The sequence below is a fragment of the Castor canadensis genome, chromosome 5 (genome assembly GCF_047511655.1).
Source record: "Castor canadensis chromosome 5, mCasCan1.hap1v2, whole genome shotgun sequence".
NCBI classification, from domain to species: domain Eukaryota; kingdom Metazoa; phylum Chordata; class Mammalia; order Rodentia; family Castoridae; genus Castor; species Castor canadensis.
This window is the reverse complement of record NC_133390.1, coordinates 62210191-62225456: the sequence shown is the minus strand read 5'-3', so window position 1 is coordinate 62225456 and position 15266 is coordinate 62210191. Positions and strand designations below refer to the sequence as shown.

Sequence of the window (15266 nt, the reverse complement as noted above, 5' to 3'; positions counted from 1 at the left end):
ATTTCATGTTCTTCTAGCACATGTCATTGTATCTCAAGATTGACATTATGAACCTTTGCAGCTAGAAGTGTCAAATAGAATAGTGATATGATTGACAAGAAGGTTCCAGCAGACATTGTTGATGGACAAAAGAAATTGGACTTCAGGTAGCAGTTACAGAAAGCCTAAGACAGTGTAATACATCATAAGCAGGTCCTCAAGTTCTCTCTAAGATACAGAAAATAGCTGCTGAAACTTCATCACAGCATTCTTCTGGGTGTGACAGCACCCTGTCCTGTCCCTGCATTGCCATGTAGATACAGTCATGCTCTGTGTAATAGGCTTTGGTCAGTGATGGACCACATACAGCTGTGGTCCTATAAGATGTATCACCCAGTGAAGTCTAGTTTGTGCAAGTACACGCCATCATGATGTTTGCCCAGTGACAATATCACTTAATGACACAGTTCTCAGAAGGTATCCTGGTAGTTAAGCAATGCATGTATGTCCAAAGATTTCAACATTAAGGAATTGAACCAGGTAGATGTGATAATAGGTCATGACATGAAGAGGATTTTTTTTAACCTAAAATGTTGAAAAGAGAATTGCAAATAATAGCCCATATGGCAAAATACAGGCAGAAAGCACTAAACAGAATGATAGAAATTAGAGTATGATTAGAAATGATGTAATTATGACTGAAATTTAATGAAATGGAGAAATACTCAGGTTAAATAAAAAGCAGAACGCAAAATTGTTTATGGTCCAACATTTGTGAAAAATCAGGTTTATATGAAAAAAAAAATCCAGAAGGGAATCTATAAACATCTACAGTGACTTTTGTTGATTCTAACTGAGAGATGTGATAGAGGGTAGTTTTAACATTTTTATTTTTCTTGTTCATCTAAGTATGTATTACTTGGTATTATAAGGAAAGACTTGGAGCAAGGTGAGGAAGATACAGCTCTTTTGTTATGGAGTGTAAAATGGACTGTGTTGCAGTGGCTGTGACCCAGCCAGGGACTCATGCTTAGGTGTGATATAATTTCAGCGCATCATATTCTAGTCCAGTGGGGTAAGTCAGTTTGACTGTAGAGGACTGAGGGTTTCCTGGGGAGCTTGGATAAACAGAACACATTTAAAAACTGCACATCTATGTACACATTCCATAAAATGTTTTAAATAATGATAGAGCATTTAGGAATGCATTCAACAATAGCAAAGCAATTAAACATAGAGATTGAAAAGACTGTCCTAAAACCATGGACAAATGATATTTAGGCAATGCATTGTAAAAATGTTTCTTTATCTACTTTGTGGTACTGGGATTTGAATTCAATGCCTGTGCTTCCTAGGCAGGCGCTGTAGTACTTGAGCCACAACCGCAACCAGTCCTTTTTGCTTTAGGGTTTCTTTTTTTTAGTATTTGATTTTGAACTAAGAGCTTGGTCCTTGCGAGGCAATTGCTCTACTGCTTGATTCACACCTCCAGCCCATGCTTTAGGTATTTTTCATACAGGGTCTTATATTTATGCCCAGACCAGCCTGGACTCTGATCCTCCTATTTTTGCTTCCCATGTAGGTAAGATGGCAAGCATGTGCCATTATACCCAGCTTTTATTGGTTGAGATGGGGGTTTCATGAACTTTTTCCGCAGGCCAACCTCAAATTCATAATCCTCCTGCCTCCACTTCCTGCATAGCTGGGATTACAGACACTTCTGTAATCTACCATCCTGGCATGTTTTATTGCAATAATGTCTCACTAACTTTTTTGTCTGTGTTGGCCGTGAACTGCAGTCCTCTTATCTCTGCCTCCCGTGTAACTGGGAGCATGTGCCATCACAACCAGCCCTTTCAGTATTTTAATTGGAAATATTTGGGGCTCAAGTGCTTTTAAAACACTTGATAAGCCCTGAGTTTAATCTTTAGAACTGACAAAAAAAGTAAAATAATATCTAACTTGAAGTTGTAATGGTAAGGAAGTTAGATTCTTTATTGTATCCAAATACATAACTTAAATGAACCCTTCCCAGTGCTGTAATTTGCTTTTTTGGTGGTAAGAAAACACAGTTTGCCCCTGAACAGTTAGACCTCATTTTTTCCTAAATAAATGCCAGCATTTATTTTGGTTATGTCACATTTTCTTTATAGTGGGAGATTGGAGATGATAAATCACTAAATAGAATTTTGGAAGTATATGCTGAAAGAAATCAGATACACACAATGATGAGAAAAAGGATGAATGGAGAATTTCAGATTATTCGGAGACTTTTATCAAAGAGTTGCCTTTTTTTTTAAAACAGCTCAATTAGTATTATTCAGCAGTTTATGTTCATAGAGTTCTGTAACAATTACTATAATCTAATTTTAGAATACTTCATAAGAAGTCCTACCCATTCGCAGTCATTCCTCATCTCACCTTCTGCCTATGGATTTTCCTGTGGACAATTAATGAAAGTGGGGTTGTACAATATGTAGTCTTCCGTGACTGGCTTCTTTCTGACAATGCTTTCAAGCTTCAGGCTGTGGCATGCATTTGTACTTCATATCTTTCTGTCACTCAATAATTTTCCATTGTGTGAACACATCAAATTTTATTTTTCCCTTCATCAGTTGATAGACATTTGGGTTTTTTCTGCCTTTTGGTTGGTAAAAATATTGCTGCTGTGAACACTTTCGGTTCTTTTGGGTATATATCTAAGAGTAATGGGTCATAGAGTAACTCTGTGTTTAAATTTTGATGTGGTGACAAACTATTTTACAGTGTGATTGTACCATTTTTCAGTTCTACCATCAATATATGAAGACTTCAGCTCTTCTGCATTCTCACCATCACTTGTTATTGAATGGTATTTGTCTGTCTGTCTATCTTTATCTATCTATCTATCTATCCATTCACAGCTATGCTAGTAGATTTACATTCCTTAGTGGTCAATAATGTTTGGTATCCTTTCATGTGCTTATTGGCTGTTTGTACATCTTTGGAGAAATGTCTATTCAAATCCTGTGTCCATTTTCTTTCTTTTTCTTCCTTTCCTTTCTTCCTTTCTTTCCCTCCCCTCACCTTTTGGATTGAGCACTAGGCAATCACTCCACTACTGAATTATAACCCCACCCTCTGCCCATTTTTAAGACTCAGATGTCCTTTATTTATTGAATTATATAAGTTCTTTATGTAGTCTATGTGTGATTTCTTATTAGATTTAAGATTTGTAAATATTTTCTCCTTTTCTAAGGTTTGTTTTTTTTTTAGACAGGTTCTTGCTATGGAGCCCTAGACTTGCAGTGTAGCTCAGATTGTCCTCAAACTTGTCATCTTCCTGCATTAGCCTCCCAAGTGCCAGTATTACCAGGCCTGGCTCTTTCCACTTTCTTGATGGTGTCATTTAAAAAACAGAAGTTCTTAATATTGATGAATTCCAGTTTACTATTTTTCTTCTGTCTCTTGTGCTTTTGGTGTCATATCTAAGAACTTTATGTATTATTGCACTGAGCTATTACATATAATTCATTTTGACTTAAATTTTACATGTATTTTGAGGTAAAGGTCTAACTTCATTCTTTTGCATGCTCCAGCAACCTTTGTTGAAGTCTGGTATTAACATACTTGTCAGAAACCAGCTGGTCAAAAATGTGAGGGGTTACTTCTGTGCTCTTTATTCTATTGATCTGTGCATTGTCCTGCACTGGTTCTTCTCTGTCTTGATTAATGTAGTTTTTATAGTAAGTTTTGAAATTGAATACTTCATCTTTGTTCATCTTTCTTGTATTTTTACTTTTAAAACTGTGCCAACAGTAGAATTCCATTTTAAACATGTAACACATGTCTAAAGCAGATGATTTGAATGTTTTATGGAAAAATTATAAATCAAGTTGCTTTTTATTTACTTATGGCTTTTAGTTGATTTTTTATTTTCTGTGAGCCAGGTCTGTAGAAAAGTTTTCTGAGCTAGATATTGCAATCTACTTATCTCCAGGAGCATAAGATGTTGATTGAAAAAGAGAAAGTATGACAGTTGGAGACATAGTCTTGTGTACACATGTACAGTACTGCATTCATTAATGTGAGAGAAGTACTGTGAAAATAGTTAAGGACTTGAGCTCCACAGTTTGATAGAGCTAACAATCCTACCTCCACATTTATTAAATACATGTCTTTAGGCAAATTGATTAATGATTTTCAAACCATTTACATTATAAATTAGTGACTGTTAAATGAAAAATGTATAAATCAGAAGATTTAAGATTAAATAATACTTTTGTTTTCATTAGTATATATTAATGGCACAAAATAATGGATTTCATTTTGACATTTTCCTACATGCATAATGTATTTCAATAATATTTACCCCCATTACCTTCATGTGTTCCCCCTCCCTCTTCTCCTGATCCCCTTCCTCTTCTCTAATAGCCCCCTTCTACTTTTATGACCGTTTTTCCCTGTATTCCACATGTGAGAAAAACATTGGATACTTGTCCTTCTGAGTCAGACTTTTTCACTTAACATGATGATTTCCAGTTCTATCCACTCTCCTGCAAGTGGATGTCAAATATTGTTTGTTCACAGAACATTCTTTTTGCTTTTCCTTTTTTTTTTTTTTTTTTTGGTGGAACTGGGGTTTGAACTCAGGGCCTCACACTTATAGGCAGGCGCTCTACCATTTGAGCCATACCCCCAGTCCCTCTGTTTCACTTTATTATTTCTATTTATTCACCCTTTAAAGTGTACAATTCACTTCTTTTAAAGTATATTCACAAAGTTATGCAGTTCTCTTCACAGTCTAACTCAAGAGCACCATCCCAGAAAGAAATCCATACCCATTAGCAGTCACTCTTCATTTCCCCCCCTCCTGACCCTGGCAACCACTAATGTACTTTCTGTTTATTTTTTAAGACTTGCCTATTTTGGATATGTCATATAAATGCAGTAATATAATATGTGGCTTTTAATGTCAGTCTTCTTTCACTTAGCATAAGTGAACCTAATTTTTAAGTTTCATCTGTGCTATTGTGTGTATCACTACTTCGTATCTTTTTATTGCTGAATAATGTTCCATTGTCTGTGTATATCACATTTTGTTTATCCATTCATCATTTAATGGACATTTTGGTTGGCTCAGCTCATTTGTGAATGAACTTTTGTGTGAACATATGTTTTCAGTTCTCTTGGGTAGATACTTAAGAGAAGAATTTCTAGGTCATGCAGGAACTCTGTAACCTGAGGAAGTGCCAAACTGTTTTCCAAAAAGCCTAGCTACATCAGCTGGGCACCCATGGCTCACGCCTTTAATTCTAGCTACTCAGGAGGCAGAGATTAAGAGGACTATGGTCCTGGCAAATAGTTCGTGAGATCCTATATGGGAAAAAACCCATCACAAAAAAGGGCTGGGGGAGTGGCTCAAGCACTAAGAGTGCCTGCCTATCAAGGATGAGACCCTGAGTTCAAACCCCAGTGCCAAGAAACAAACAAAAAGACCTACATCATTTTACATTCCCACCAGCAATGTTTGAGATAACAAAACATTTTTGAGTGTGTATTTTTTTAAAAGAAACTTCAGGGGATTAAGTGCCAGGGACTACAAGAGAACTGTTTGAGATACTAGCAATATTCTATATGTTACATGGGGACATTCATATATAAAAATCATTGAGCAGTGTACTTAATGTTAATGGCTTTCTATATGTAAATTAAATATTTATAATAAATAAATTCTTATTTCACTATGTTCCTTTTCATTTGCCAACTTATGGATTGATGTTTGGAAGCCACTAAAGTCAAGATAAAATCTGAACACATTCATTAGGTATAGAAACTTCCCTTACATTCAGTCCAAGTTCTCCTTGTGCCCTCCCTGCCACTTTCCCTCCCTCCTTCCTGTGTCTCCAACAGTCCTACTACAGACCAGAGACTCACTATACTTTTTTTTAATTGCAGTGCCTTCTACATAACCTTTTTCCTTTCACCTCCACTTGACAAAATTCTACTTATTTTCCAAGACATCACTTTTTTTGAACACTTAGAACTCCTAAGAAACATACTTAGTATTCTGTTCTCGCATACTATTTTATTACCACTTTTTATATTCATTTAAAATTTTAGTTTTTTATTTTTAGAAAACAACACCGTGATATCTTTCACATACCATGCAGTTTGCTCATTTAAAGTGTACACCCCAGTGGTTTTAATTTGTTCATAGAGTTGTGCAACCATCACCACAGTCAATTTTAGAACATTTTCATCACCCCAGAAAGAAACTCCATGACCATTACTAGTTGTTTCAGAAAAACCCAGTGTATGAGAACCAGCCACCAAAGGCAGAAGGTGCTGAGACTGAAGAAAGAGGCAGACAAATCCAGGATTGCACAAAATGCAATTTACTAGTGACTTATGCACAGAAACATGTCTTGGGCATCAGTAAGACAGGAGGATCCCTGCACAGTGAGGCCGGAGGAAGGGGTTTATGTGCTAAGCTAGACAAAGGTAGCCTTCTGCTAGCCAAAGTGTACCTGGACTTTCTCAAGGAAAAAAAAAAAAAAGTACCTATTAATATGTCAAATGTCAGCTAAGAAACTGTCCAGACCTCAGTGACCAGTACAAAATGCTCAGCTGACTTATCTTAACGACTTTGTTTATCCCACAGTGTTTGGAATGTTTACCAAGGTCACCTGGTAGGCAAAATGGCAGTTACAACCAAGATGACTGCAGTCAACTATAACAGTCATTCTCCATTTCTCTCCTCCCACACCTTAATTCACTTTTTAAAACTTTTAATTTTAAATAGGTGTAGACTGACCAGATGTTACAAAAATAATGCAGAGTCCATGCATGTACTCTTCACCTAGCCTCCCCCAGTGGTGATATCTTACATAGCTGTAGAACAGTATAGAAATGTGGAAGTTGACATTCACTAATGGATTTGTTACTCATCTTTTACTTATCTTTTAAAACATTTCCATTTCACTAGCCATGTGTATCTATTAAAGTTTATAATAAAGTTACTTAAAATTATACAAAATTTGGAATTTAGTTCTGTGGTCTCACTGGCCACATTTCAAGCCACATGCGAGTAATGGTGACTATATCGAACCACACAGATAAGGAGTATTTTCAGTATTGCACAGAAGTCTTTTGGGCAGCATTGAGCTAGTCTGTGCTTTCACTGAGGAAAGATACACCTTACTCATTTTTATATTTGCAATTCTTAGGACAGTGTAGGTACTCAACCTATACTTAATGACCTAGTCTAATCCTATCCTCTTGATTTACATGTGAAGTAACTCAGACACTGTTGTAAGGTGATACCTAGCTATTCAGTGAGGAACAAAAATGAGTTTTGACCCCTGTCTCATGCTGGTAATAATATGGATCACAGAAGAGCATCCTGACATTGGGTAAAGGTGTTTTGGATGGGGATCAAAAAAGAGTAATTGCAAAAGAAAAATTTATTTAGAGTTACATTTCATCAGGAACTTTTGCTCACCAAAAGACACTATTAAGAAAAGGAATAGGCAGGCCACATAATGGGAAATCATATTTGCAAAATATATTTCAATCAATGGACAGGTATCCAGAAGGTATAAAGAATACAATATAGCTGGGCACCTATAATCCTAGCTACTCAGGCAGCAGAGCTCAGGAGAATTGCGGTTCGAAGCCAGCCTAGGCAAATAGTTCCCAAGACCCTATATTGAAAAAAACCCATCACAAAAAATTGCTGGTGGAGTGGCTCAAGGTGAAGGCCCTGGATTCAAACCCCAGTACTAAAATAATAATAATAATAATAATAATAATAATAATAATACAGTATATAGAGACTTTCTATAAAGAGAACCCAGTTTAAAAATCAGCAAAAATTATTAACAGACAAAAGAAGATCTACAAGTAGACATAATATGCACATGAAGTGCGTTCAGTGTCATTAAGTATCTAGGGGATGCAAATTAGATTATTAGATGCCGCTGTGTGCCAACCAGATTGGCTAAAATTAATAGATTGACAGCACCAACTGTTGGTGAGGATGTGGAGCAACCAGAAATTTCTTACACTGGGGGTCAGAGTGTAGAATAGTATTATCACTAAGGAAAGAGTGAGATAAATGTTCTTATACACGTCTTTTTGTGGATATTGTCTTTCATTTCTCTTGGGTAATGATCAGAGTAGAATTGCAGAATGTATGATAAACAGTTTCACTCCTAGATACTTACCCAAGAGAAATGAAAGACAATATCCATAAAGAGATTCCTACAAGAATATTTCTGGCAGGTTTATTCACGATAGCCCAAATATGCAAACAACCCATGTGTCCACCTGTAGAAAAAGGGTAAACAGACTGTTGTAAATTAACACACAGTTAGAGATTCATACTTAGGAATAAAAAAAAAACTACTGGATTAATTTAAAAAATATTATGCTGAGTGAACACTTGAGGCAAAAGACTTCTCAGTAAATTTAATACAAAATTTTATGGAGGAAGCAATTAGGATAGTGTTTGCGTCTAGAGTAGGGGAAGAGATTGACTAGGAAAAGTCATGAAAGAACTTCTGGTGGTAATGTTCTGTACTTTGATGAAGGTTTGTCACATAGTTGTGTGAATTGTCAAAACTCATTGTATATTATATTTGTGAATTGTGCATTTATGTGAGTTTCACATTAAGGGAAAAAAGTTATAAAAGAAATCATTTTGATGTAAGTGATCTGAGGACCATATCAGAGAACCATTGAGTTTAACTGTATATCTATATATGTGTATGTATATGTGTATAAATACACACACACACGTGTGTGTGGGAGTGTGTGTGTGGTACTGGAGTTTGAATTCAGTGCTCTGTGCTTGCTAGGCAAGCACTATATCACTTGAGCCACACCTCTAGCCCTTTTGGCTTTTAAGTTATTTTTCAGATAGGATCTTACTTTTTTGCCCAGGCCATCCTCAGACTACTGTCCTCCTACTTGTGACCGCCCACGTACCTGTGAAACCCACATATAAGATGGCTGACTCTACCTCTAGATAATTCTTACTATCAGTAAAGTAGGACTAAGTTTCTCTAACTTTTTTAGAGAGAGAGGGAGAGAAACTGTTGTACAATTAATATGTGCTAACTTTAAAAATGAAAGTGCAAATTCCTGGACCCTCCCAAGCCTTATTTGTTTAATCTGAGATAAAGTCCTGAAATCAACCTTTTTTTTTGGGCACATATAGTGCACAGGTCTGAGGGCTGTCATCCTAGTGTCATTGCCTTGATGGAAGGTGTCTGAGTAAGTTTCCAGTCACTTCTACAAGAAGTGACTTGAAAGAAGGAGGAGATAGGAAATCTAAGGAAAGGTGATTGTAGAATTGAGGGCAGATCTTAGTTTAAGACATACATGGAAGACCTTAGGAAACCCATGGGCAATGAGGATCTGAGAGACAATAAGGATGTGTAAGAGAAGGGAGAATCCCCTACTGGGAGCCATCCACTGACTGGAATCACCATCTTTATAGGGTGGAGCATGGGTAACCCATTGGCAGGGGATCTTTTTTTTTTTTTTTCATTTTTCTTTTATTATTCATATGTGCATACAAGCCTTGGTTCATTTCTCCCCCCTGCCCCCACCCCCTCCCTTACCACCCACTCCGCCCCCTCCCTCTCCCCCCCAATACCCAGCAGAAACTATTTTGCCCTTATTTCTAATTTTGTTGTAGAGAGAGTATAAGCAATAATAGGAAGGAACAAAGGTTTTTGCTGGTTGAGATAAGGATAGCTATACAGGGCATTGACTCACATTGATTTCCTGTGCGTGGGTGTTACCTTCTAGGTTAATTCTTTTTGATCTAACCTTTTCTCTAGTTCCTGTTCCTATTGGCCTCAGTTGCTTTAAGGTATCTGCTTTAGTTTCTCTGCGTTAAGGGCAACAAATGCTAGCTAGTTTTTTAGGTGTCTTACCTATCCTCACCCCTCCCTTGTGTGCTCTCGCTTTTACCATGTGCTCATAGTCCAATCCCCTTGTTGTGTTTGCCCTTGATCTAATGTCCACATATGAGGGAGAACATACGATTTTTGGTTTTTTGAGCCAGGCTAACCTCACTCAGAATGATGTTCTCCAATTCCATCCATTTACCAGCGAATGATAACATTTCGTTCTTCTTCATGGCTGCATAAAATTCCATTGTGTATAGATACCACATTTTCTTAATCCATTCGTCAGTGCTGGGGCATCTTGGCTGTTTCCATAACTTGGCTATTGTGAATAGTGCTGCAATAAACATGGATGTGCAGGTGCCTCTGGAGTAACAGTCTTTTGGGTATATCCCCAAGAGTGGTATTGCTGGATCAAATGGTAGATCGATGTCCAGCTTTTTAAGTAGCCTCCAAATTTTTTTCCAGAGTGGTTGTACTAGTCTACATTCCCACCAACAGTGTAAGAGGGTTCCTTTTTCCCCACATCCTCGCCAACACCTGTTGTTGGTGGTGTTGCTGATGATGGCTATTCTAACAGGGGTGAGGTGGAATCTTAGCGTGGTTTTAATTTGCATTTCCTTTATTGCTAGAGATGGTGAGCATTTTTTCATGTGTTTTCTGGCCATTTGAATTTCTTCTTTTGAGAAAGTTCTGTTTAGTTCACGTGCCCATTTCTTTATTGGTTCATTAGTTTTGGGAGAATTTAGTTTTTTAAGTTCCCTGTATATTCTGGTTATCAGTCCTTTGTCTGATGTATAGTTGGCAAATATTTTCTCCCACTCTGTGGGTGTTCTCTTCAGTTTAGAGACCATTTCTTTTGATGAACAGAAGCTTTTTAGTTTTATGAGGTCCCATTTATCTATGCTATCTCTTAGTTGCTGTGCTGCTGGGGTTTCATTGAGAAAGTTCTTACCTATACCTACTAACTCCAGAGTATTTCCTACTCTTTCTTGTATCAACTTGAGTTTGGGGTCTGATATTAAGATCCTTGATCCATTTTGAGTTAATCTTGGTATAGGGTGATATACATGGATCTAGTTTCAGTTTTTTGCAGACTGCTAACCAGTTTTCCCAGCAGTTTTTGTTGAAGAGGCTGCTATTTCTCCATCGTATATTTTTAGCTCCTTTGTCAAAGATAAGTTGCTTATAGCTGTGTGGCTTCATATCTGGATCCTCTGTTCTGTTCCACTGGTCTTCATGTCTGTTTTTGTGCCAGTACCATGCTGTTTTTATTGTTATTGCTTTGTAATATAGTTTGAAGTCAGGTATTGTGATACCTCCTGCATTGTTCTTTTGACTGAGTATTGCCTTGGCTATTCGTGGCCTCTTGTGTTTCCATATAAATTTAACAGTAGATTTTTCAATGTCTTTAATGAATGTCATTGGAATTTTGATGGGAATTGCATTAAACATGTAGATTACTTTGGGGAGTATCGACATTTTTACTATGTTGATTCTACCAATCCATGAGCATGGGAGATCTCTCCACTTTCTATAGTCTTCCTCAGTCTCTTTCTTCAGAAGTGTATAGTTTTCCTTGTAGAGGTCTTTCACATCTTTTGTTAGGTTTACACCTAGGTATTTGATTTTGTTTGAGGCTATTGTAAATGGAATTGTTTTCATACATTCTTTTTCCGTTTGCTCATTGTTGGTGTATAGAAATGCTAATGATTTTTCTATGTTGATTTTATATCCTGCTACCTTGCTATAGCTATTGATGATGTCTAGAAGCTTCTGAGTAGAGTTTTTTGGGTCTTTAAGGTATAGGATCATGTCGTCTGCAAATAGGGATATTTTGACAGTTTCTTTACCTATTTGTATTCCTTTTATTCCTTCTTCTTGCCTAATTGCTCTGGCTAGGAATTCCAGTACTATGTTGAATAGGAGTGGAGATAGTGGGCATCCTTGTCTGGTTCCTGATTTTAGAGGGAATGGTTTTAATTTTTCTCCGTTAAGTATAATGCTGGCTGTAGGTTTGTCATATATAGCTTTTATAATGTTGAGGAACTTTCCTTCTATTCCTATTTTTCTTAGAGCTTTTATCATGAAATGATGTTGGATCTTATCAAAGGCTTTTTCTGCACCTATTGAGATGATCACGTGGTTTTTGTCTTTGCTTCTGTTAATGTGGTTTATTACGTTTATTGATTTTCGTATGTTGAACCACCCCTGCATCCCTGGGATGAAGCCTACTTGGTCGTGATGAATAATCTTTTTGATGTGTTGCTGAATTCGGTTTGCCATTATTTTGTTGAGGATTTTTGCATCAATGTTCATTAAGGAGATTGGCCTATAGTTCTCCTTTTTGGAGGTGTCTTTGCCTGGTTTTGGGATAAGTGTAATACTGGCTTCATAAAATGTGTTTGGCAGTTTTCTGGAAGGGGATCTTTGAGAGCAACTGCTTTCAAGAGGTAGGGAGAATTCAGGATCATTGTGCATGCTATCTGTTGCCAACCCTTGTCCCATGGATACTTACATTTACTGATTTTTCTTTTTTGTAGTAAGAAGAAAGCATAACCTATAGAACATCTTCTGGCAGAAGATGATAGATGTGGATCAGAAACAGGAAGTGCTGGAAGCCAGAAATCAAAAGTGAAGAAACTCTGTAAGCCCTGTGTGAGAAAGGTGACAGATTGTTCATGTATTGACTTACTTGCCTCACATTATTAATGTATGGTCACCTAAGCAAGTACATTATTTTTAGGTCCATAGTTACCTTCATAAATTGTAGGGAGAAGGTGGAATGGGATAAATTGGTGGAAATGAGTTTTTAACTACACATTTCTCTGCAGACTTTTTTCAGTCAGTACTTTCTGTGTCATTCCCTTTTACTGACTTCTCAGGACCCTTCTTCCTCCTTTCTAAGGCTGGAGTTTATCCTGACATAGCTCATTAATACTCATCACTAACATTTAAAAGATCTTTATTACTGGCAGGCACCATGGTATTGTGCTCTTCCTGCATTCTTTCATTCCCTTCTCAAAACAACCCAGCGATATGAATGAAACATCTGAGGTTCTAAAGGTTAGGTAACTTGCCCAAGAGCTTAAAGCTACGAAATGGCAGAACCAGACTTTAACTCCTGCTTTCTGACTTCAGGTTCCATATTTGGTGTTGCCTTTCCCCTCTCAGAGGGAAAAAGAGAAGCCACATTTGCATCTCCTCCAGTGTAGCAGAACAAGTATCCCAACTTGGCAGGCCTCTTTTGGAAGGTTGTCAGTTCCTGGGATTTAAAAGCATTAAAGTTTTTATTGTGAAATTTTTTTTAAATTAGAGAACAGAAAGAAATCACCTATAATATTGCTGTCCTTACATGACTACAATTAATGTATTGTGTTTTTGCCTCCAGGGTTTTTTCCCATATGTATATATATAAAGTGGGGATGTTCTCATATTTTATCTATTAGTAGAAATTTCATGCCCATATGTCTTAAAGAAGGACCAGCACATGATTGAATAAATGAATGTTTGTTTCCATGTAGGGAATAGTACGTTTGTGCTTTCTCACTTTTTTTTTCTGTGTTTAGAGAGGGAGATCATTGTAGTTTAAATTTTGTATTACGCTTCAGTGTTACAAAGTATATACTCTGCCAAAAAATTGTGTGTGTGTGTGTGTGTGTGTGTGTGTGTGTGCGCGCGCGCGCACATGCTCTCTCTTTCTCTGCCAACTCAAGTTTATGTTCTGCTCGTCAGGTCTTGCTCATATTCATATCCCATTTAAATTGTTTTTGACTTATACGCCCATAGTGATCTTTTCTACTTCAGTCTTCTAAGACTTTCTGGCAGTACCTCACATTTGACATTCACCACTTTTACATCTGCTAGTCATAATATTTTTTGACCTTTTTTCGTTTCCCTTTATTTCTCTTTTCTCCCTCCCTCTATCCATTCATCCCTTCTTCCCTTTCATTTTTTGAGGCAGGGTCTCACTATGCAGGCTAGGCTAGCCCTGAACCCCCAGTCCTCCTTCTTCAGCCTGTAGAGTGCTGGGATTACAAGCTTGTGTCTTGTTCTCTTATACCTTTTCCATCCATAACATGTGATCCAGTGTTCTTTTCAATATTGGTTGTATTTTTTAAGCATTTTGGTATTCAAATCAAACTGCCATTGGTCATTTCTTTAATCTAGAATGATTGAAATATCTGGTGTATCTTTCCATCTCTTTGCAGGTTCCTGTCACTTTCACCATGCCAGAAATGACAAAGCATGAGACGCCTACAAAAAAACAGCACGGGTATGTATCCACCACCCAAAAGTAATACAGTTGGGGCAGGTAAGAAGCAAATTAGTTCCCATTTTGCTAAGTAGGTAGTTCTTAATGAGCTTGCATTTGGATGAGTAGAAAGTATTTAGTATAAAGATATGTGTGATAAATAAAGATTTACTGAAAATGGTGGTATATAATTAAATTTTACCTGTCTTCATTTTACCAGCAGTGTAACAAGTAAGAATGATCATCAGTAGTTAAAACAGCATACCAAATTGATGCTAAATGTTTACCTTCTTAATGAAATTTTTACTAGCGTACAGTATTAATTTTTGTAGGCAAAACACTTAAGTTGTAGTTAATTTGAATAGATATTTTATACCATTAGGCATTAATGCCAATATGCCTTTCTGCAAATTATTACTTTCATCTTCTTATAATATCCCACTTCTGAATTTTTGGCATTTTGGATAATGTCTCTTAGAGAATGATAATGTATTGGGTAACTCAAAAAGGGAAAAATCAGTGTTTTTTATTTTAGTAGGGCTTTTAAGAAAACGTGAGAGTTTGGATATCCTATGTATACAAATGCAGAAGATGGCTCAAATGCCAATTCTCAGGGCAAAAGTGTACTCTTGGCTGCCATATTTTCCTCCCTGGGTATTACAAAGTTATTATCTACTATTGCTTGCTTCTCCTACACTCATTCCTACCTCGGTGTTAGGGCAAACATACAAAAGTCACCTGCTAGGTACATCACTTTGAGAATTTACTTAGAACTTAAATTACATTTTTCAAATAGTTAATGTTTTCAGTGATTGATTCTATTCTCAACCCATGATTTCTGGGCATAAAAGAATAGAGATTTATAGTTACTTCCAGAAATTATCTTTAAATTTATATGGAGGTTTATGCAGCCAGATTTTCATACCATAAAATGTATTCAGGAAAATTTCTTCAGATAGTTTTTTATTCATTCAAAAAATACAATTTTATAAAATTTATTTTTATGGTTCTCAAACTATAAAGTAGTTAAAATGCTTTCCCATTAATTTTTTTCATGTTAACTTTTATCTATACTTTTTGTTTCAGAAAAAAAAACCGGGAGACACACAATGCAGGTAGATATAATAATTTAA

At 36.6% G+C, this 15266-nt stretch overlaps 1 protein-coding gene across 10 annotated transcripts in view; it reads left to right on the top strand.

Annotated features, from left to right (window-relative positions):
- The window catches only part of Usf3 (upstream transcription factor family member 3), a 50266-nt gene that overhangs the window by 12721 nt on the left and 22279 nt on the right, over positions 1-15266 (top strand). For 4 of the 10 annotated variants that reach the window (XM_020181960.2, XM_020181953.2, XM_074073162.1 and 1 more), the window contains 3 exons: positions 12422-12525; positions 14090-14154; positions 15220-15248. In XM_020181960.2, the coding sequence (XP_020037549.1) occupies positions 14127-14154; positions 15220-15248 (57 nt within the window). In that variant the 5' untranslated portion in view covers positions 12422-12525; positions 14090-14126. Of the gene's footprint in view, positions 1-12421; positions 12546-14089; positions 14155-15219; positions 15249-15266 lie in introns of all 10 variants that reach the window. The other 6 variants (XM_074073164.1, XM_020181952.2, XM_074073161.1 and 3 more) reach the window with 2 other exon arrangements.